General features: G+C 41.4%; 1 protein-coding gene and 1 long non-coding RNA gene across 2 annotated transcripts in view; one reads left to right on the top strand and one right to left on the bottom strand.

Moving 5' to 3' along the window:
- LOC149456447 (uncharacterized) overlaps positions 1 to 24,527 on the top strand; it is a 44,024-nt gene that overhangs the window by 13,153 nt on the left and 6,344 nt on the right. The gene's annotated exons all lie outside the window — the stretch shown is intronic.
- Positions 14,735 to 24,527, bottom strand: part of LOC149456446 (calpain-13-like) — a 151,844-nt gene continuing 142,051 nt past the window's right edge. The window contains exons 25-27 of the mRNA XM_089685120.1: positions 21,041 to 21,096; positions 19,898 to 19,944; positions 14,735 to 15,969 (exon numbers count right to left, since the gene is read on the bottom strand). Of these exons, the coding sequence (XP_089541246.1) occupies positions 19,918 to 19,944; positions 21,041 to 21,096 (83 nt within the window). The 3' untranslated portion in view covers positions 14,735 to 15,969; positions 19,898 to 19,917. The remainder of the gene's footprint in view (positions 15,970 to 19,897; positions 19,945 to 21,040; positions 21,097 to 24,527) is intronic.

The raw sequence follows: 24,527 nt of genomic DNA, 5'->3' as shown, positions 1-24,527 counted from the left end.
TCCCTCCCTCGATCCATCACTCCATCCCTCAATCCTTCCATTCATCCCTCGCTCCATCTAGCCCTCCCTCTTTCCATTCATCCGCCCATTGCTCTCTCCCTCCATCCATCTATCCCTCCCTCTCTCTCTCAATCCCTCCCACTATCCATCCATCGCTCCCTCCATCCATCCCTCCCTCATTCCTCTCTCCATCCATCTCTCCTTGTATACATGCATCCATCCCTCACTCCATCCATCCCTCCCTCATTCCTCTCTCCATCCATCTCTCCTTGTATACATGCATCCATCCCTCACTCCATCCATCCCTTACTCCATCCATCCCTCACTCTATCCATCATCTCTCCCTCCATCCCCAATTGTTGTAAGCTGCTGTAATCCTCTATGCAGCAGTTCAATCACAAACATGAGTACAGCAGCATACAACCATACATGTCAATGACGGGCTGTACACTGCACCTAAGCTGCCCGGACAGAGGAAATGTAACTGCAATTACACAAAATGGGCTCAGCCACCTATGTGCAAGAGCCTTGAATCTCAATAAAAGTTATGTGAGCTTTCCCTCTGTACTATCTCTCCTTTCTCCTCTTAGTGTAAATTATACCCCATATTCAGTTTGGTGGTCTGTACCACCACCAAATGCAATCTATTCAAGAGAATCAGCGCACCCCTGGGGGGTCATTTGTATGAAGGTGGGAGTGTGGTTGAATCTTGCACCTATTCTTTGAGATACAAATCCCTCACCACTCACCACCAGTATATAGGGGCACACTGACCACTAGTATGCAGGGCAGAGGACACATCAAATCAAATAAAACTACTACCGTGCAACCGAAAAAAAAATCTCAAATACAATAACCACAGAATCATTTTAGCTGGTTGCTGCTAGCTTTGATATGTTTTCCCACATCACAACAGGAATAAATAAAAAGCAAAAAAATGCAGCGCATCGGCAGATTATACTCAAAACCTTATGACCCTTTCATAGACGGATCAGGTGATCTAATAAGTAGGAAAGGGTACTTTACTGATGATATAGTCTAAACTTTCCATCCCTATGGGAACTAGTTCAATAAACATTATTTCTGTAAAGACTGAGATCTATCATAATTCCTCTTACCAGATCTAATACGAGGATAAGAGCCTCTCTGTATTGTTTTATTCTGTGCTTACTCACACTATTAATGGCTATGACCTTGCTGTAATGTATATTTTGTAAGTTCTGCCATGGGAAGCTTTCACTTATATTATGTTCTTCTTAAATGTTGCTTTTTCAGTTTTCTAAAACTTGAATAAACTTCTTGAATATAAAAAAGCCAAAAAAAATAATGCAGCGCAACCCTATTCTTCCTCTATAAAATTGTACAAACAGACATATATATCTGCAATGGAAAAATCTATAAATGAATATCCAGTACATATCAACCAATGTTTTGCATAATAGTAGTGATGAAGTCATCCTCCCTGCCAAAATATTTTGAGAAATGTCAGAGCTGCAATGTGCAAACGATGGTGGAACCCCCTCCATACAATATTATTAGAAGAGGTGAAAATCAACCAGTGTATTAGAACACGGTATCACCCTCTCTGCAAGTGTTAAGAAATATTGTAGAGCTGCAATGTGCAAATAGTGGTGACCCTCCTACATATAATACATATATAATTGATGCTTAGATTTTACATTTATTATTATTATATAGGGGGGTTCACCACTATTTGCGCATTGCAGCTCTGCAATATTTCTTAACATTTGCAGGGAGGGTGATACCATCACTACTATGTTCTACTACACTGGTTGATTTTCACCTCTGCTATTACAGTTGTGACCAAAATTATTCAACCCCCAATGCTGTAAAGGGGTTTAGGGACTATAGTGTACATTTGGAATTGTATTCAGAATCAAATCCTACAAGGACGTTGTAACTACCCAAATGCAACTAAAATGACATCAATTGTTTATGTAATACAGTAGTAAATGGTTCTTATGTGGTTTCTTCATTGCCACAATTATTCAACCCCTTAAAGACTACCACTCTGAAGAACAGAGGTTCATACAGGTGCTTTCCATCAGGTATTGAAAACACCTGTGGATGTCACCGAGCAGCAATCAAGCATAATAAGCACCAATTAGGCAGCTTTAAAATGACTGTGATACTCAGCTCCTTCTAGACATTTACTGGTGTGGTTACAAACATGGTGAAGGCAAGAGAATGGTCCAGGAAGACAAGAGAAGAGGTGATTTCTCTTCACAGGAAGGGCAATGGCTATAAGAAGATTGCAAAGATGTTAAACATACCAAGAGACACCTTAGGAAGCATCATTCGCAAATTCAAGGCAAAGGGCACTGTTGAAACGCTACCTGGTCGTGGCAGAAAGAAGATGCTGACTTCGACTGCTGTGCGCTACCTGAAGCGTAGAGTGGAGAGAAGTCCCCGTGTGACTGCTGAGGAACTGAGAAAAGATTTGTCAGATGTGGGTACAGAAGTTTCAGCCCAGACAATAAGACGCACACTGCGTAATGAAGGCCTCCGTGCCAGAACTCCCAGGCGTACCCCCTTGCTGTCTCCAAAGAATAAGAAGAGTCGACTGCAGTATGCCAAAAGCCATGTGGACAAACCACAAAAGTTGTGGGATAGTGTTCTGTGGACTGATGAAACAAAATTAGAACTGTTTGGGCCCATGGATCAACGCTATGTTTGGAGGAGGAAGAACAAGGCCTATGATGAAAAGAACACCTTGCCTACTGTGAAGCATGGTGGAGGGTCAATCATGCTTTGGGGCTGTTTTGCTTCTGCAGGTACAGGGAAGCTTCAGCGTGTGCAAGGTACCATGAATTCTCTTCAGTACCAGGAGATATTGGATGGAAACGTGATGCAGTCCGTCACACACCTGAGGCTTGGGAGACGTTGGACCTTTCAACAGGACAATGATCCCAAGCATACCTCCAAGTCCACTAGAGCATGGTTGCAGAGGAAAGGCTGGAACATTTTGGAGTGGCCATCGCAGTCACCAGACTTAAATCCGATTGAGAACCTCTGGTGGGACTTAAAGAAAGCAGTTGCAGTGCGCAAGCCTAAGAATGTGACTGAACTGGAGGCCTTTGCCCATGAAGAATGGGCGAAGATACCCGTAGATCGCTGCAAGACACTTGTGTCAAGCTATGCTTCACGTTTAAAAGCTGTTATAACTGTAAAAGGATGCTGTACTAAGTACTAAGATTGAATGTCACTTGGGGGTTGAATAAAACTGATAATGCTGTGAGCACAGAAAAGACATTTGTGGTTATTTCATTATAACTGTTATGTTATATTTGTCTGACCTACAAGTGCCTCTTTAATGTAAATGTAAGCAAGATGACTGAATGATCAAAAGCAATGTCAAACTGGCCAAAACACTCAATTTCAGTGGGGGTTGAATAATTTTGGTCACAACTGTATTATATGTAGGGGGTTTCACTATTGAACGTATCTCTTAGTTGAGCAGTACGGAAGTCCTGACTGAAAGCATATAGCAGACTTCTCTTTAAAGTGTAACAACAAGTAGTTAAGGAGTGAGCAAAGTTCCGTTAGCAGTAGTAGTAGTTGCAGGGCTGAGCTCCTCAGGTACAGGCCTGTTACGGTAGACTGTTTTGAATTACTAGAGCCCCGGGTCAGCGGTCTGGGTCTGTGGAGGGGCTGCATGGTTTTTAGGGTGCATAAAATACAATGACTACAAAACAGCTTGCAAACGGTTTTACACTATGGAGGATGTCCTTTTTCTCTTGTTCCATGGGCTTATGAGAGAATATTGTTGGTTTTGAGGGTGCCTACCTGCCTACCTATCTACGCATCCAGAGGATGTAACATTATTATTATACAGTGTTTATATAGCGCCAAAAGGTTTGCTCAGCGCTGTACATTAAAGTGGGGGGACAGTACATGAGACAATACAGTAACAATACAATACACGAGGGGTACGAGGGCCCTGCTCCTTGGATCTTACAATCTAGGAGGGAGGGGGTAGAGGTACAGGAGGAAGTGGCTGTAGGGGATGGAGTGGTAGGAGGAGTGGAGGAGAAGGGCTGTTAGGTGAGGGTGGGGTAGGCTTCCCTGAAGAGATGGGTTTTCAGGGTGCGCCTGAAGGTGAGGAGGGTAGGTGACAGTCTGATGGATTGGGGTAGGGAGTTCCAGAGGATGGGGGAAGTCCTGGAGACGTCCTGCAGTCGGGCGTGGGAGGAGGAGACCAGGGAGCTAGAGAGTAGGAGGTCCTGTGAGGAGCGAAGGGCACGGGTAGAGTGGTATTTGGGTATCAGGTCAGTGAGGTAGTTTGGGGCAGTGTTATGAATGGCTTTGTATGTCAGAGTTAGTAATTTGAATTTAATGTGTTGGGCAATCGGGAGCCAGTGAAGGGATTGGCAGAGGGGGGTGGCAGAAGTGGAGCGGTTGGTGAGGTGGATGAGTCTAGCCGCTGAGTTCAGGATAGACTGGAGCGGGGATAGCGTGTGTTGGGGTAGGCCGGTGAGAAGGGAGTTGCAGTAGTCTAGGCAGTGGTGCTGCAAGATATCAGTGTGGCTATAGTTCCCAGGAGACCGGGAGTAAAGAGTACACATACAGGGAGGATCCAGAGGTGATCTGAAGGGCTCTGTGGCCCTTTGGGGTCGCTGAGCGGAGGTGAGAGGCCATTGCAGCTAATTAAGGATCACTTATCGGTGTGCTGTGCATCCACACTGTATATGTTGCATGACCAGAAGCAGTGAAGCACCTTGATTGTGGTTTTTCACATATTGGATTTTGTTGCAGTTTTTCACTTTTATTATTATAGCATTATATTTTATATGTTTGCAATTTGTGTGGTTTTACATTTTCTTGCACTGAGTGTTTTTATCCCTCAATTAGGGATTCACACAATATATATATATGTGCTACACTTAATATTTAGATTTGTATCCCATTTATTGGGAATCACGGGTAAAGGATTTGTGGTTGTATCCCTGTTAGGGATCGGGCTCACATTTATTTTTAATCATTTCTATCTAGTCATCACTATTTATAGGTCACTAGTTTTGGTCCAATCATAGGACCTCGTGTGTGTTTATTCACATATTTTAGTCACCATTTTACGGTATATATGTTTTTGTAATTTATTGATGTAGCGCTACACCATTTATTTTATATTGTGAGTCCAGGAGTAATAGAACTGAGCAAAGTCCTTTTGCAGTAGCACATGTTGGACAAGCTCTTCAGAACACTAGCCCAGTGTTCTCTTTTCTCAGACCTACACTGACTATCAAGCACCAGAGGGTAACAAAGCACACAGAGTCCCCAAGATCTCTCAGTGTCTGTACTCAAAAGTCCAAGGACAGAATGGTTGACTCCTTCCAAGCGACTCTCTCCAGTGATACCAGACAGATCTTTGGCACACAGTTCCCCTCAGTCAGCTTACTGTAGAACCAGGGTCGCTCATTCTAACTTCAGTCCCTCAGATCGACCCACCTGAGGCCATATGTCAGCAAGTGCCAGGAGAGGCAGCCTGCCTCCAGCCTTGCTTGGTGCAATCCACTCCCGGGAAAGACGCTGAACCCATGTGCTCCCAGAACATAAATACCACTCCCAGCATGCAATGGGGCCACGTTGCCCTGCAATTGGCCAGGGCTGTATCCATATTCACACTGTTCGTTTGCCCAGCCCCTAACCATGTTCTGGAAGGCTCTTATAGCTTCCTGAAGGAGGGCAGAACTCAGACAAACTCAAACAACAGAGCATCGTGAGCAGACCTGACTAATCAATCACAGCACTATGTTAAGCAGAATACCACACTGAATTTACCCGACAGCCTCTCTGGTAAACAGAGAAACACAGCTATACTATTCTAACTATACACATCTCAGCACCTGACTAGGAGGGTGCTATGTATGCATTGTGAGAGACATATACACAAGCATGTTGTAACTTCAGTTTACGTGATTGTATTGCAGTTTTACAGAACTATTCACATAAATAAATTCAGTTTTGGAATGAACACACAGTGCAGCTTCTGTCAGTTTTGTTAGTTAGCTGTCAGCTAACTGTTAGTAGGACAGCATAGTGGGGGTTAGGTATGCATACTGGGGCAGCAGTGGTGAGGGCACTGGTTGTAGGCTTGGTGTTGTGTGGTGCCTCCACAAAAAGCTGTCAGCTGTAACTTCAAATACAGTCCTACAGTGGTGAGGTTAGGTTTTGTTATGTAAGGTTGAACTGGAGGGTTTGGTTGTTGGTGTGAGCTGACAGGCCAGAGCTCACAGTACCCATGTAAGCCCCAGCAGAACACGGGAAGTAGGGAGGTGGTGTGAGATGATGGGGCCAGAAGGTCATGATGTCCACTGCAACACAGATTCACAGGGACCACTTTGGATGTGCTGATTGTACAGATCTACCATCAACAATGTAATGCAAGAGCCTGTCTGATTTGATACCAATTGAATGGATTGTTTCGGTTTGTACTCCTATTACATAGTTATGGTAAATCAGTAGGTGGTTGTATAGGTATGGTACAAGCGAGTTGTATAGTGTATGTATACTGATGTATTTATCAGTGGTTCATATAGTGAACTGGGTGTAGAACTATTCACCCCAAGGTCATCACAGAGGACAAGAGGGCACTCTTTACATCTGGAGGAAAAGAAATTTAATCTCCAAATACGGAAAGGTTTCTTCAAAGTGAGAGCTGTGAAAATGTGGAATAGACTCCCTCAAGAGTTGGTTCTGGTCAGCTCAGTGTATTACTTTAACCACCTCCCGCCCGCCATATAGTCCAATGACCGGCGCAAGGTGGTTCTCTCGTTCTGGGAGGGCGTCATATGATGTCCTCCCATTCTCACCGCGCATGTGCAGCTCAGGGAGCGCACGGCGCAGTGATTGGTGGTGCGCTGTGTCCCTCGGACACAGCGGATCACCGATCCACGGAAAGAGTCGAAGATGTCGGCTCGGTCATATGATCAGCTGTGTCCAATTACAGCTGATCACATGTAAACACGGAAATGCCGGTTATCGGCATTTCTCTCCTCACGAGCTGTCACACTGACAGAGGAGAGGAGAGCTGGTAATCGGCATTCCGCGGAGGGGACATGTACACTGATCATCAGGGCACTGATGACACCTGTCAGGTGTCCAGCAGTGCCAGCTGTCAGTGCTGAACAGTGCCATGTGCCAGTGCCCATCAATGCCACATATCAGTGCCTACCAGTGCACATCAATGCCACATATCAGTGCCCATCTGAGCTGCCTTTCAGTGTCACCCATCAGTGCCATATATCAATGCCAATCAGTGCTGCCAGTCAGTGCCACCTATCAGTGTGCATCAGTGCCTCCTATCAGTGCCCATCAGTGCCGCCTAACAGTGCCAGTCAGTACCACCTAACAGTGCCAGTCAGTGCATCCTATCAGTGCCAGTCAGTGCCGCATATCAGTGCTGCCTATCAGTGCCATATATCAGTGCTGCCTTTCAGTGCCCATCACTGCAGCCTCATTAGCGCACATCAGTGAAGGAGAAAAATCACTTATTTACAAAATTTTATACTAAAAACTAAGAAAAAACGTTTTTTTTTTCAAAATTTTCAGTGGTTTTTGGTTTGTTTAAGAAAAAATAAAAAACCCAGAGGTGATTAAATACCACCAAAATAAAGCTATATCTGTCAAAAAAATGATAAAAATTTCATATGGGTACAGTATTGCATGACTGCGCAATTGTCATTCAAAGTGTGACAGCGCTGAGACCTGGAAATTGGCCTGGGCAGGCAGGGGGTATAAGTGCCCTGTAGGCTAGCGGTTAAAAAAGGCCTGGATTGTTTCTTAGATACACAGAATATAACTGGATACTAACATTTATAGGTAAAGTTGATCCAGGGAATATCTGCTTGCCTCCTGGGGGATCAGGAGGGATATTTTTCCTCTGCAGGAGCAAATTGGATCATGTTTTGCTGTTTTTTTTTGCCTTCCTCTGGATCAACTGTGGGTATAGGATTATAACTTTTTTTTTTTTAATGGTTGAACTGGATGGACTTTTGTCTTTTTTCAGCCAGACTAACTATGTAACTATGTTACCACAAATGCCTAATAACGAAACAACGTTCTCACCTTCTTGCCGCTAATATGAATGCACCAGGTGATTGCACCATTCTGGCTTAACCCAAGAACTCTGTACTGCCTCCAGAGTGGAAGGGAATACCATACCTGGCAGGGGAAATTCGTCCATTCATGCTGGTTAACATGGATTGAGAAATCTGTTAGATTTCTCTAATGCAAACTGAAATCTATGTATGTGTGGCCAGCTTAACTCCTTGGTGCTGACAGTATGCATATATGCAGCCTTTCTGTAGGTGGGCCTTAACTCCGAGAGTCTGCATTTATGTGCACCAGAATGTAAACACAGCTGTACCGAGAGTGTGCGCTCTGCACACTCCTGGCACAGTTACCATCACAGTTACTGGTGGCTCACAAAATGCTCCTGATTGCTGCTTGTGATTGGGAACTTTCCAATCATGTGACAGCCAATCACTATGGTCACATGATCATAAACGCACCCCCCCACCTCCCGGAATATGAAACCTCTCAAAGGGTCGGGAAGCGTTGGTGCCAAGGGGTTAAGGGGGGAACTAAAATTCCAGTTTAATTCCTGTAGTCTTTACAGTAAGGATAGGGCATAGGGGAGGACAGCATGCAGGCATCTATTATTTACCTTGTTCTGGAACTATGAGTTGTCTGACTACCATACTGCTAGAGTTTCCTCATATGTTTCTGAGTAGCTGAATCGGAATAAGAATGTATGAAAAACGAGTCTACATACCTCTTCTGGGTCACTGGTGTTCTAGTATTTAAAGCGGAGTTCCACTGTAAAAAAATAAAAGTCAGCAGTTACAAAAATTGTAGCTGCTGACTTTTAACCGCGTCCTGCCCACCATATAGGAAATGGCGGGAGTAAGGTGGTTCTCTCATTCTGGGAGGATGTCATATGATGTCCTCCCACTCTAACCACGCGTGTGCACCCCCTGCGACACAGAGGATCACCGATCAGCGGAAAGAGCGTGACTTCGGCTCTGTCATGTGATCAGCTGTGTCCAATCACAGCTGATTGCATGTAAATAAGGAAATACCGGTTATCGGCATTTCTCTCCTCAAAAGCTGTCACGCTGACAGCTCCTGAGGAGAAGAGAGCCGGTACATTCCTCAGAGGGGACATCTACACTGATCATCAGTGCCCTGATAGCTGATGTAATAGCTATCACAACCCCCTGATGAAGCCACGTGACCTATGGCGTAACACGTAGGGGTAGGGCTACGACGTCACTCGGCACCAGAAGAGATTAGACGGCAGACGGCAAGTACATGCCTCAGCGGCTGACAGAGGATTTATTGTTACCTAGCGCTTTTATCTTATCTTAAATGTGAGTGCAATAGAGATTGGTATTGGAATAAAACATATTGTTTTAAGGATAAAGCACTATGTCTCCTATTTTCATTAATTGCTGAGGAACGAATGAGGAGGAGATAATCAGGAGAAAAGCAGGTGATTTCTGGCAGATCAAGGAGGGATTAATCCCTGCAGGGATATCCAGCTAATAAGGGGCTTACCGAGGTATCCACAGGAAAGATCACATATCCATGATATGCTACAGCTGTTCCAGCAGGTTCCAGGTTGTGTGAACTACAAGCGTGTGTAGCCTATTTTTTAGGCATAGAAGGAGGTGAGCACACAATTTTACTGGTTGGAGGATCACGGAAAGTCACTATTTCATGTCACTATTTATTTTAATAAGTCACCACGTCACGATTTTTGGATCACTTATTGAGTGATGGGACTATATATTTTTTAGAGCAAAGTAATAACCACATTTTTTTTGTATTTTTATTTTTTATTCATTTCAATCATGTCACTATAATTGTTTTATCTATAAAAGTATGGTTTGATTATGTTATGTGTTCATCACAAATTATAAGTATGTATTAATATATTTTTTAGGGAGTGCTACATTTATAAATGTATTATTAGGTTGCACAGTTTGAGTTATGTGTTAAATGTTGGCGATCCATAGAAACACTTTATTGAGTATATAGTTTGGCTCGCAAGTCACACACATTTTTTTCACCTGTCAGTGCACATCAATGCCACATATCAGTGCCCATCTGAGCTGCCTTTCAGTGCCACCCATCAGTGCCAGTCAGTGCCACTTATCAGTGCCGCCTATAAATGCTGCCTATCAGTGCCAGTAAGTGACACCTATCAGTGCCATATATGAGCACTGCCTTTCAGTGCTCATCAATGATGTCTGTGAATGCCCACCAGTGCCGTCTGTCAATGCCCATCAGTGCAGCCTATCGGTGCCCATCACTGCAGCCTCATTAGCGCACATCAGTGAAGGAGAAAAATTACTGATTTACAAAATTTTATAACAGAAACAAAGAAACTTTATTTTTTTCAAAATTTTCAGTTGTTTTTGGTTTGTTTAATCAAAAAATAGAAAACCCAGAGATGATTAAATACCACCAAAATAAATCTCTGTCTCAAAAAAATGATGAAAATTTCATATGGGTACATTGTCATTCAAAGTCTTACAGTGCTGAAAGCTGAAAATTGGCGTGGGCAGGAAGGGGGTGAAAGTGTCCTGTAGGCAAGTGGTTAAAGAACAGCCAATCACCTGTCCAGCAGAATTGTGTTTTTAGGCTTGATAAAGTTGTATTTCTCCTGGGCATGAAACTGTCTGGCGCGACTATTTTCTGAAACAATGACAAAATTCCTTATTGTGAGGAAACTGTAGTCTGTGCTCAATGTGAGGCAGTGCTTTATAAAACCAAAGCCACATCTTGTACATACATGCAAAATCTTACAGGCATTCCCATTGAAGTCTATAGGATCTAAAACACCCAAATATGATAACAAAAAAAAAATGCTCATGTACTTTTATGAGTTTAGGGAGTAGAACGTAGGACAACTGGTACACAAGTGTGAACAGAGACCATTAGAAAAATGGGAATCTGCATCATCAGGTATAGGGAAAAAGAGCAGAAAATGCTAAAGTGCAAATGGGGACTAGAGGGTTTTTTTTATTGTGTAAACGTTTTCATACGTCTGTAGGTAGTGTTTGATCATTGCAAGCACATAGTAGTACAGACATTTACATTGTCTACAATGGTTGGGGAATTGTTTTTGTATTTCTTTAGTGAATTGTCATCCCCATGTGCATTTTGATTTTTTTTTTATATGTTTTTTCAAATTATTTATTTAATGGTTAAGGAAATACGATGGCTCACTCTTAATTTTACATCTCACTATGAAATTCCAAAGCAGTTTTTTTGGTCCATACTGGTGCCTTAGCAGCCCATTCAGGTTAATAAGCTGCCTTAATGCAATGCCCATTAAGGTGGATCAGTTAATGCAATGCACCAAGATGTGCCATTGTGAATGGGCCCTAAGTTCAGAAATCTAAAATTAACTGCAGGATCAGAGCCCTTGATAATTGCAATCATCATCATTGAATTGATTCAAGCAGTTACAGTTTTATTGTACACAGCTTCTTAGAAGGGGAGGATGAAAGCTGACACCATGGCCAGTGGTGCAAGGAGAACGGCAGCTTTAGTTGGAATCCTCACACAGTGATAACAGGATAAAGAAAGAGGAGAAACACTAGAGAGGCTTAAGAAAGTGGGACCCACCCCCAAAACATTTCTAGGTAACCTTCATCCTCTGTCATCAGAGGAAGCATTGTTGGACAAGTTTGTATCCTGTGAGATCTGGTGTGGGGCACAGTCCTGAGTGTGGGACTGTATCTCCTCTTTCCTTAGCCTGTGTCCGTACAGCCGCAGGATCCCAATAGATAACAATGGGACTGCCGACACAGGGGTGCACACAACACCTGTGCATCCTGTGCCAGCAAAATATGGCCCTGCATGGGTTATGGATGTAACCACCCCATTTGAAAGAGGCCTAACTGTGCCTGAAGCTGTTTGGCTTTGCCCAAAGTTTTAATGATCACACATAATCCATCTCTCTGCTGTAAAATGCACAGCAGTCATGTAGTAAACTCAATAATAGTCTAGTAAAATGGTTAAGCCTAGTTGCAGGAAGAACAAGTGATGTGAATGTTTGTGTTCATAGAAAACAAAACATAATGCTAGCCTGTGTTTGAATGTGGGCACCAACTTCATGCAATGGAGCTCAAAAGCAAACCATCAAGAGCATTCATTGCCTCTAAATCTCAAAGAGAATGTCTGTACTGCTATATAATACTCTTAGTGGAAGTGAGTGGAAAAGCATCCTGACATTAAAGGCACTTCACTGACTATTACTGACACCTGGGGCTCTTTACTGACCACTACTGACACCAGAGCACTTTGACACTGAGGGCTCTTTACTGACCACTACTGACACCAGGGGCACTTACAGTAATTGACCACTGCTGACACCAAGGGCTCTTTAAGAGACTACTACTGACACCAGGGGAACTTCACTGACCACTCGATGACATCAAGGGCTCTTTATTGACCACTGTTGACAACAGGGGCTCTTTATTGACCACTAATAACACCAAACGTGGTGGTGGTCATTAAAGTGTCCCTAATGTCAGTGATGGTAAGTGAAATCGTAGCGTCAGTAAAGTGCTCCTGTGTTAGTAGTGGCTTTAAGAAGCCCTTGGTGGCAGTGGTGATTGGTGAAATGACCCTAATGTCACTGATGCTCAGTGAAAGGCCCCTGGTGTCTGTGGTGGTCCGTACTGGGTCCCAGGTCTCAGTGATGAGCTTTGAAGTGGTCAGTGAAGTGCCAATAGTGTCAGTGAAGTGTCCTTAGTGTTAGTGATGGTCAGTAATGAGCCCCAGGTCTCAGTGGTGACCGGTAAAAGCTCTGGTGTCAGTGGTGGTTAGTGAAGTGTCATTGGTGTCAATGGTGGTCTGTGTAGTGCCCCTGTTGTCAGTGGTGGTCCGTGGAGTGGTCCTGTTGTCAGTGTTGGTCAGTGAAGTGCTCCTTGTTTAAGTGGTGGTCAATGAAGGCTCTTGGTGTCAGTGGTGGTCCTCAGGTCTTAGCGGTGATCAGTGAAGAGCCCCTGGTATCAGTAGTGGCTAATTAGGTGCCCCTGGGGTCAGAAGTGATCACTAAAGTGCCCTTGGTGTCACTGGAGGTTGGTGACATGCCCTTAATGTAAGTGGTGGTCAGCAATGTGCCCTTCGTGTCTCTTGGGGGCAGTAATGTACGCCTAGTGTCAGTAGCGATCAGTAAAATTCCCATAGTGTCAGTAGTGATCAGTAAATTGCCCCTGTCATTAGCAGTGGTCCTTGAAGTGCCCCTAATTTCAGTGGCGGTCAGTAAAGTGCCCACAAAGTCATTGGTGGTCAGTGCATTTCCCCTGGTGTTAGGGGTAGTTAGCAAAGCCCCTGGTGTAATTGGTGCTCAATGAAATGCACCTGATGTCAATGCTGGTAACGGAAGGGCTCCTGGTGCTAGTGGTGGTCAATAATGGTGATCAGTGGCGAGCTACTGGTGTCTGTAGTGGTAAGTGAAGTGCCCCTGGTGTCAGTGGTGGTCAATAAATAACCCCTGGTGTCATATACTAGAAGCATTTTCAGAAGTTGGAAGCTGATTATCAAAGCCACACTGGACCCTATGAAATACAACTTATGTTTATTTTTAAATATACTGAGTGGTAAGCCAAGGGAGATCTAATGAATACCCTAGGCAACCTCAAATTCAACTGCTATTGTTGAGTGCAGCCAGACAAGTATGGTGCTTCAGTATGTAGCATTCTATTAAGTTTCTAAGTAGTAGGAACATTTTGTTTTTGGCTGGGTAGTAATCAACCCATCTGCTTTTAACATGGTACATGTGACATGTTCCCACCGCTGCAGCCATTTCTAGTGACAACAAGCCAAGGATCTTCTCTCTGATCTTGCTGTCACTTTAAAATAAAAAACACAGCCAAGCGGAGCTCCGCCTGCCTGGCCACATCATTCATTCATTCACAGAGTTCTGTGAATGGGAGAACTACAACTACCAACAGCCTTTGCAGCTGTCAACTTGTGGCTCTCAATGAACTGCCAGGGTGCTTTTGATTGCTCTAGGTCAGAGTTGTCAAACTGGTGGCCCTCCAGCTGTTGCAAAACTACAAGTCCCATCATGACTCTGCCTTTGGGAGTCATGCTTGTAACTGTCAATCTTGCAATGCCTCATGGGACTTATAGTGTGGCAACAGCTGGAGGGCCGCCAGTTTGACACACGCGCTCTAGGTAGTTCCTTGTTTCTTCCTGACATTGTGTAACTGCCTGCCCATACGAGGTACGAGCAGACAGCTTACACTGACAGCGTGCAGGGGACCTGCGTTCCATCCATGATCTGCTGATCACAGGTGCAATGCTTTGCAGCTCCTAAAAAAAAAAGTAAAATGCATATTTATTTTACCATGAAGGTGAACTTTTCTTTTAAACTGCTGATAAGGTTTTATCTGGAGTTGGACTTAAAGTTAATTTAAAACTACATGTAACTAAAACTACATGCCCATAGCCTGCCAGAGTTGCAGTGCATCTTCACAGAGTGAACAGGGTTGTCACCCTGTTAAAGAAAGTGAAAAAATATTGGAAAAATAACAGATCTACTAGCAGGATCAACAGGTAATAACACTATGTTACATGGGGAACTGAGAAAAAAGTTCTGTGTTAATGCTAGTGGCAGACTGCATCATATACCTCTTTAACTTCATAACAGAATGATGAAGTACAGTAATTGCTTTTTTGAACATGATTGGCTTCTGTCGGACTTTATTTTTTCAAAAAACAAAAATAAGACATAAGAACGTCATAACATTTAACTTATTACACTTCGCATATTACAGTTCATTTAAATGTTCTTCAACTGTGATTACTCTAAAATGTAATCTACAAATTCAGGCAAGGCTCCATTCACACTTGTGCAACTTCAAAATCATGCGATTTTCATTTAGACTTTACAGTGCGACTTGATGCAGCTTTGGATGAGTGCGACTTTGGTGCCACTTTGGCTTTGACCAAGGATGATTGTTTGTGCTGTATAAAGTCGTACACAAGTCACTTGTATATCATTTAGGTCCACCTTTGAAGAGTTTACATACATTGAAGTCTATGGCCCTCAAGTTGCAAGAAAGTCGGACCAAAGTAGTGCGAAAACATGAGTTGCACAAGTGTGAATGGACTCTAACAAGTTAAGATCAACTCAAAACAAAATGTCACCTGTTACAATGGTTACAGTTTGGGTTGGAATTACAATGGACAAATGCAGGTATCATGCCTACTGACCACAAAGAGTTTCTTACTTTTGGAGCCCCAAAACCTATGTGAACTGGTAAAGGGATCCTTTGGACCCCTTTGTAGTTTGGTACAGAGGCACGTGCCATGAAAGTAACCAAAAAAACAACTGAGGGCCCCCACTAGGAAGTTTATTTAGGCAACTTAAACATAGAAAATCAGTATACAGGTAAGAAAACACAGATGTAGCGATGCATCATTATAGCCTTCAGTAATAAACAGAGAGAGATTGATAGGGGGCACATCAAAATGTTGCTATCAGGCCACATAAATTGAATGTATGTCCCTGCTCAGGCTCTAAGAATTGAGGTGGGCTTCTCAAAAATGGCATTCAGAGTTCTCATTAAAGGGGAGCAAATAACCTGCAGGTATCATTCATAGTCAGTGTGCAGTAACGTACAGCGTGCAGCTGGAGGGAAACCAGGGGATCTGGGGAAGGAAATGTACCTAGAACTCAGGAGTGTGTACATCCATCCCGTTACCATATAGTCTTAGCGCTGAATGCATCGCATAGTAACTGAATTTGCTGCATAACTGTACATTAACCTTAAGCTGCTATAAAAATATAAAATTTGAAAAACAAACATTTTAAAAAATAAACTATAAAGCACACTGCAGTGTGAATCTTTCCAGGTATTCATTTTGAAGATCAGTCTTCCAGTTTATCTTGTTTGTTCACAGTGGATGGCTATGACCCTAAAAAACAGAGACTAAGATATGTTCATGTAACACAGACAAACTTTTGTTCAAGAAATTTAATAGAATAGAATAGAAAATAGAGTAGAACAGAATAGAATAGAATATAAAATAAAATAGAATAGATTAGAATAGAATAAATAGAATAGAATATACCCGCCTTTCAAAATTTTAATAAATTAAAACAGAACAGAATAGAAAAGAATAGCGTAAAACAGAACAGAATAGAAAATAAAATAAAATAGAATAAAATAGAACAGAAAATAAAGGGAATGAATAGAAAAGAATAGAACAGATTAGAATAGAAAATAAAATAGAATAGAATAAAAAAGAATATAAATTCTTACAAAATTTGAATTTCAAATAGAATCAATTCAAATTAGAATGCCGATTTGATACTTTTTCGAATTTGGAAAATTGAAATCAGGAACAATTGAGTACTGTCCATGATACTTTTTTTATTTGCACTATCATACAATTTTGAGGACAAGCTTTCGGGGAATGTCCCCTTCTTCAGGGTCTAAGCAGTACTGAAACAAAGATTTAGCAGAACACTACACTGTGTGAACACTACTATTTTGCTACACACAACTACTTTGCCTTCAATAAAGACATCTATCTTCAATGTATGGGTACTACGATGGGAAGTAAAATGGCACCCCAATATGCCAATTTATTTATGGCTGACCTGGAGGAACAATTCCTGAACAGCATGGAACAAAAACCATACAGATACTATCGCTATATTGATGATATTTTCATCATATGGACAGAAGGTGAAGAATACCTAAAACAATTTTACTCATTGTTCAACACTTTTCATCCATCCATCAAACTAAAAATGTAATACTCAAACACGCACGTCAACTTCCTAGACACCACAGTATACATCAGGGATGATACGCTTCACACCTCAATATACAGGAAACCCACTGACAGATGCAACTACCTCCACAGTTCTAGCTTCCACCCCCAACACACGAAACATGCCATCATACACAGTCAAGCCATCAGATACCACTGAATATGTTCTGACCCAAGAGACAGAGATAAACATCTCGGGACACTAGCAGACGTCTTCCATAAGAAAGGTTACAAGGACAAAACTATAAACACCAGCATAAACACAGTCTTGAGAACCCGAAGAGAAAATCTGCTTCAGTACAAAGAGAGAAAAACAAACAACCATGTAGCTCTAGTAACCACATACAACCCAGCACTAGAAGGAATAAGGAAAATAATCAAAGATTTACCACCCATCATAGCAAAGGATGGAACTCTGAAAGAAATATTCCAGCAACCACCAATATTGGCCTTCAGACAACCCCCCAACCTCAGAAATAAACTAATCAGTAGGAAACTTCCTTCTGATTATGATGTCACAAATAATGGAAGCAAACCCTGCAATAAAATACGCTGCAAACTGTGCAACCAAATCAATCCATCAAAAAGTGTCAGACACTCAAAAGGGATCTTCAGTATCTCCGGATCATACAGCTGCACCTCCAGTAATGTTGTGTACCTTATCCAGTGCAGAAAATGTAACAAAGGATCTTATGTTTGCGAAATAGGATAGAAGTTGCAAACAAGGATGAATTTGCACAGACATACCATCAAGGAACATAAAGAAGATGACCTTTGCACACCTGTGGGACACCATTTCACACAACCAGACCACATTATGGAAGACCTCAATGTTTTAGTTCTTAAAGGAAATTTCAAATCCATTCAAGAAAGAAAAAAGTTTGAACTAAGAATGATAATTCTATTTGACACAAGAGATAACGGCCTGAATTTGGACATGGGATTCCTCACTCATTATCCAACAGTTTTATGACTATCAGCTCAAGCATGACTGCCTCTGCTAGTGTTGTCTCCCCCCCCCCCCCCCTTTGCTTTTGCTGTATCTTATCTCTGTTTTTTTTCCCATCCCCTACATTCCTTCCAACATTCTGCTAAATCTTTGTTTCAGTACTGCTCCAACCTGAAGAAGGGGACATTCCCTGAAAGCTGGTCCTCAAAATTGTATGTTAGTGCAAATAAAAAAAGTATCACGGACAGTACTCAATTGTTCCTGTCACAAATGCACTAATACGGCTACATTCACCTCAAGGAAAATTGAAATCAAAATTCAAAAACGTATAAACAAAACTAAACAGATTTTGAAAACGATGCCACCAAGTTCTCTTTGCTTTACCCAGCCACACCCACCATGCTGGACCCAGGTATTACAACAGAGCCCGGGATACAAGGTAGGGGGAGTCACAGGGGGTTGGGGGGGGGGATAGATATGGTATCTTCCCTTGCCTGTGCATATTATCAAGCCAAGAATCAGCTTGCAATGTACAAACAAACGCCTATCTGTTCTGTGTAAAATCTACAGGTGCCACTGACGCAAATTCTATGTCGGTGGCAGAAAAAGAGTAAAAGTGATTTAGACTGTAAAGTAAGTCAATTTCAATGATGGAAAACTGCTTAATGTGGACCTAAAATGAGCTCCTCGAGTTCCTCCACACTGAACCCATCAAACCATGTCTTTATGGAGCTAGCTTTGTGCACAGTCATACTGGATTAGAAAGGAGCCTTCCCCAAACTGGACAATTGTTTAGTATGTCTTTGTATGCACGAAAAAGCACCCTTCACTGGAAACTCAATCATTTGCAGGGTGTCTCAACACTTTTGGCCATATTGAGGTAGATTTACTATAACCGGAGAGCATAAAATCTGGTGCAGCTGTGCATGGTAGCCAACCGGCTTCTAACTTCAGCTTGTTCAATTAACCCCTTCACGCCTAAGGGTAAAACAAATCTTAAAGCCTAAGCACAATTTTGCAACTTTGACATGTGTTGGCAAAACTGTACATATCATCACTATGTGCATCCAGGTGCCTCGTTTTTTTAAGGACAAATTGGGCTTTCATTTGGTGGTAAATAGTAATGGATATCTCCTGATTTTTTTTTTTCATTATCAAATGAAAACTTGCCCATAATAGTAAAAAAAAAACAAAACTTTTTTTTAAAATGTACTTGTACTTTTCTTGCTACTACCATAACCAACCACCAAAGAACAACCCAAAATAATTTCTCCTGCTCCTGACAATCGCAGCGATACCACATATGTGTATGTTAGTTGTTGTTTGTACCCATAGTATGGCCCAGAAACAATAGTGCGCATTTTGCTTTTTTTTTATTCTGCCACTAACTGACACTGATACTAATTTAAAAAAAAAATAAATAAATACTGACCCTGACCTTTTGGCTTTGACCCTGACCTTGACCCAAACACTAACCCTGGCACTGGGTTTATTTATTTATTAATTATTTTTAATATTATTGCTATTTTTTTTACAAACACTTTTTTTCTTTCTGAAAGGACAGAGAGATACAATGTACCTCTCTCCTCCATTCAGAGACAAAAAAACAAGGGGGGCAGGCTTCACAGTGGCTGATCACTGTGATATCCAATCAGAGGCTTGCAGCGCGCTCCCAGCACAGACAGGTTTGCAAATTAGCAGCCCCACAGAAAAAAGCCCAGTCCAGTGGAACCACTGATTTGCGTACGCTCGGCACCAAAGGGTTAAGCGTTGGCAAAAAAAACCTGGAAGCTGATTGGTTTTCTATGCAGAGTTGCACCAGTTTTGCACTCTCCAGTTTAGTAAATCAACCCCATAGTGTATATACTGGATGTCTTGTGGCGCCTCCAATGGGGACATTATTGTAACTATTTTCGTATGAAAGGTTCATTGTAAGATACAGAACACAAAAACATAGAATATGTTGGTAATATTGGAATTGTTACCCTTTTGACAAGTAATAAACCACTATTATTGTTGCTATTATTATTATTATATAATTATAATCATAAAATAGAACACTTTTTTTGCTTAATTTTGTTTATTTACAGGAAGATGTTACAAAAAATTACTTACCAGCATTGTCCAATGTGATACTAGCTGGACATTATAATCTGCATCCACTAAAATACAGAACAAAGAATATTGGTAAATGCTTTCAGGATTCTCTGTTTTCTCTGAAGACTTCTGTACACAGAGACATTTGCAATCTTGGACATAGTCCAAACGAGACTTTCATAGTAAAATTTTTATTTAAAATTTCATCTGAATCATGGTTCTTCCCACGTGCTGCAAAGTCACTACCGGAAACGTGTGGCACAGGACCAGGTATCTTTCTTTTCCACTGAGGGACACAAGAAGTTAATATTTTCAAAGGCAATAAACTTCCTGTGTCCTTCAAGGCACTCCATGAAAAGGATTTTTTGGGGACTACAAAATTCCTAATTTTTTTAGAGCTGGTTCACACCACAAAAATGCACTCCAGATCCATTCTGCATTTGCGTTTATAATGCGTTTTTGATACATTATGGGACTTTTTTTTGCATTTTTTATGCACTTACGGATGCATTCCAGATGCTTTTTTTCTTCTTTTTTCCTTTTTTTTCCCTATACTGGAGTCTGTTGCATTTCCGATACGTTCCGGTTCATTTTTGATGCATTTTTCCAGTACAGTCCAGTGCAGGAAAAATTCAGTATATTCTCCTTTTTTTCTGGAATTAGAACACCCTGGAACTGACCGCACTGGTGTGAACTATACCATTGGAAACCATATACGCTACTTTCCATGTGTATTTGATGCAGAAAAGAAAAGGCACTGGACTGCATGTGGTGTGAACTGGCCCTTACAGAGTTTTTTTAAATACAGATTATCTTTAGAGATACTCTGTCACGTTGCCCCAGAAGGGCAAAATTACAGAATCTTTTTAAAAACAACATAAACAGTCCTTATTGCAACTACAATATGATAATAAAGGTTAAACAATGGGACAAAGTCTGAACAGTTCTTCAAATGCGTGTTGATACATGTAACACCTTGGTAACAGATTTAATATACAAAATGTTGAATCAGTGCAGAAAAATATGGAAATTGTCATAAAAAAAGCCAGCGGTATTGGTAGTGTCAAGATATAAAAGCAAAAATGTGTAGAAATTGGTAGATCTGAATCAGTGTTCTGACAGCATTATATGGTGTCAATGTTAGAAATGTAAAGATTTCACCTCTTCTGCGGTCAGGTAGATGCCTCCTCCATCTTTAGTTAAATTCTGAAACACCTCTGAAAGTGAAAAAACAATTGATCAAGGATCAACTGATGGGCACTTCATTCAATAAACTTCTTTTGCTCTTCAAGCAAGGTTTGCTTATTTAATGTGTCCCTGCTCCTCCTTGCTAGAACACTGCATTACACTTAAAGCAAGGGAAACATGATAAAATATTTACCTTTCCTCTGACTTTCGTAGTGCAGCAGTGGATGTCACCATTCCGCCAATGAGATCCTGGGGACAGGCTAAGCACTCCAAATCTCAGTAGATGACACTTCAGCACAGTGCAGAATTGTGAGATGTGGACTACTCAACATTCCCCAAGATCTCACCAGAAGAAGGATGATGTCACCCTCACTAATGCCGGCCATAGACGCGTCCAAAATCGGCTGATTTTTCAGAGGAGGAAACGGAGACACCTGAATCCTTCCTACGAACTAGAAGTCCAGTCCACTGCTATATTTTATATGAAAAAGTCTTGCGGTTGCAACAAATGTATCCATTTGTATCCAAATAAAAACATAATGTATTTGTATTGCTGTCACATTGTATGGTGTGCTCCCCTGTCTCTGTCAAACTGTTTTCTTGCCCCATTCTTTCGTGAGCATTGGTGGCAGCATCGGCACTGACCGATTTTTTGTTTATCGCCCGACAATTCAGCCGATTAACGGCCCTTCTATGGCCTGCATTAGGTGACACAGACAGAACCCACAAGGAAAGTAAACTATACTATCGACCCTTCCCCTAACCCCCCAACACACACACACACACACACACACACACACACACACACACACACACCATTTTTATTCCCATTTATTGCAGTGTTTAGCAGGGGGAAACAGAGTCACACTAAACAAGCAATCTTTTTGCTATTTAGGTTCAAGGTTCTCTTTAAGTAAAAGCAAAAGGAAACCTATCACAAGAGAAACTGAGGCTGTCATCACTTAACTCTCCTAAAAAAAATTCTAGTTTGCTGGCTGCTATGCTAAACTTCTGGCTTAAAAACAAAAGGGAGAGAGAGAGTGCATAGGTCTCAAAGAAGTGGGGGATGGTGCAGCAAAATGACAGCTCAGTTCTCCTATTTCACCTCTGGATTGCTGACTGACCAGTTGCAGAGATGGTGCTCACCTGAAGGGGACTTCACACCAGGGCTCTCTGCTGACATCAGCTGGAGTCCAGTGGACTACAAAGTCCTATGGAGCTTGCAAGTGGTAACCAAAGCAGAGAGAGTCTCTGGCCAGTGGCTGAAGTTAATTAACCCTTCCTATGCTGGGAAAAACATGGATAGCTATAAAAGTACAACATGCTACATAGAAAATAGAGCTTGCAGAACAAGGAGAGAAATCTCAGCCACCGCACACAATGCAAGCCCAGGGTGTAATAGGTGATAGCCACTCCAGCCTAACTCCATCAAATCCACACATGACTGAATGGAGTTAGGCTGAGGCTGCTATCACCTGTTACGCACTGGGCTTGCATGGTGTGCGGTGGCTGAGATTTCTCTCCTTGTCCTGTGGATTATATGGAGTCAGTGGAGACCCTGAAGTTTTGTTTAGGTTCATAAAAATAGAGTTGAATGAAAATTAAATAGAAAAGAGAACTAAAGTCATTCTTTAATATTTGTCTTACTATTCCAACTTTGGAGATCAGTAAAATTAGGATTAGAACAATGCTAAGAATAAAATACAAAATGTGTTTTTATATATATATATATATATATATATATATATATACACACACACACACTATATTGCCAAAAGTATTGGGACACCTGCCTTTACACGCACATGGACTTTAATGGAATCCCATTCTTAGTCCGTAGGGTTCAATATTGAGTTGGCCCACCCTTTGCAGCTATAACAGCTTCAACTCTTCTGGGAAGGCTGTCCACAAGGTTTTGGAGTGTTTCTATGGGAATGTTTGACCATTAGGAGCTCCCTTCAGTGAAACTAAGGGGCCAAGTCCAATATATAGATTATATAATATCAATTAAAATATATAGGAAATATTACATAAATGTAAGAGGCATTAACATGTATATTTATATAACAATAATGCAGAATACGCTATCTTTGTGTGAAAAATGGATTCCTAAACCGTGTATAGGGCATAGTAATTCTTATAAATGGTCTGTAGATGGCACCAAGTGACCAACTCTTGTAAGCAAAGGGCATACTATACACATTGGGGTTGATTTACTAAAGGCAAATAAGCTGTGCACTTTGGTCACGTTGCGCAAGAGCATTTGTAAATTTTGTTAAGCTTCACCTTTCAAAGAATACCCAATTACATGCAAGGAAGATACAAAAACAGTATTTTTTCTTGCACATGATTAAATGATGGAAGTCAGCAGAGCTTCTGTTCATTTACTAAGCTCTGGCGCAACTTGCAAAGTGCACAGTCTATTTGCCTTTAGTACATCAACCCCCACTGATGCAATATAAATTGCTTTGTAACGGTGTTTTGTCAATAATTCCTTTTTAAAAGGAGAAGTTTGCAGCTGTTAAAAAACATACATAATTGATTATAAATATAAAGAAACAAAAAACCCCCCTTATGTACTCTCCTCATGCTGCACCTGTCTGCTGCTGACTCTAAGTTCAAGAACTGAGAGATCACATGACCATTGATTGCTCAGTTCTTGGTCAGCTATGAGCAGAGAGCGATGACTTTCACTTAAGGCAAAGGTAAACACCTTCTTTGCTTTTGTCAGCAACCCAGAGATGGAAAAGGGGGGGACTGAGCTGTCACCTTGCTGCAATACTGGCTGTGGTGTTAGCACCACCTCTGCTGATGGCTGTGTACACAGAGCTCTACCTCATGGTATGATTTAAGTGCAATAATAATATTCTTTTAATGTTTAATGAAGTGTATTACTGTGCCAGATCTATGCATTTTCTCTTCTGGCTAAAACAGTTTAGAGCTGATATGTAGCTAAAAAAAAAAATAATACTAACAACTCAGTAATAGTAAAAATGAAAAAAAAAAATAGGCTTGGTAATAGATGCTATTAGTGTTAAATGTTATTTGAAGGCCAGCATCATTCATTCCTTTGCCTCAAAACCTGAGCTGTCCTGGACCCATGCATTGGGATACATTTTCTTAAGTGAATGGCAATAAGCCAGTCAGGTATGAAATAATTCAAACCAACTTTTTGGGTTTTTGTTTTGTTGTGTTTTCTGGATTATAAAGAGCAGATCTTCTAATGTGCAAAGAATTATACAGTTAATATAGATTTCCCCTATCACTAAAAATAAATTCACTAGACAGCCCTGTGTGTAAATACTTAGGCAAACTGAATATAAATAAATATATATTTATTTCATGTACTTATTTAGCACTGTCAATTTATTCAGTGCTTCACATATATATTCTACATTCACATCAGTCCCTAACCCTCAAGGGGTGTACAATGTAAGGTCCCTAACTTACATTCATACAT

Source organism: Staurois parvus, unplaced genomic scaffold (genome assembly GCF_062004578.1).
Source record: "Staurois parvus isolate SC_StPar_1 unplaced genomic scaffold, SC_StPar_1.0 ptg000362l, whole genome shotgun sequence".
Lineage (NCBI taxonomy): Eukaryota > Metazoa > Chordata > Amphibia > Anura > Ranidae > Staurois > Staurois parvus.
The sequence above is the reverse complement of the archived record's forward strand: the minus strand, read 5'-3'. Positions and strand labels throughout refer to the sequence as shown.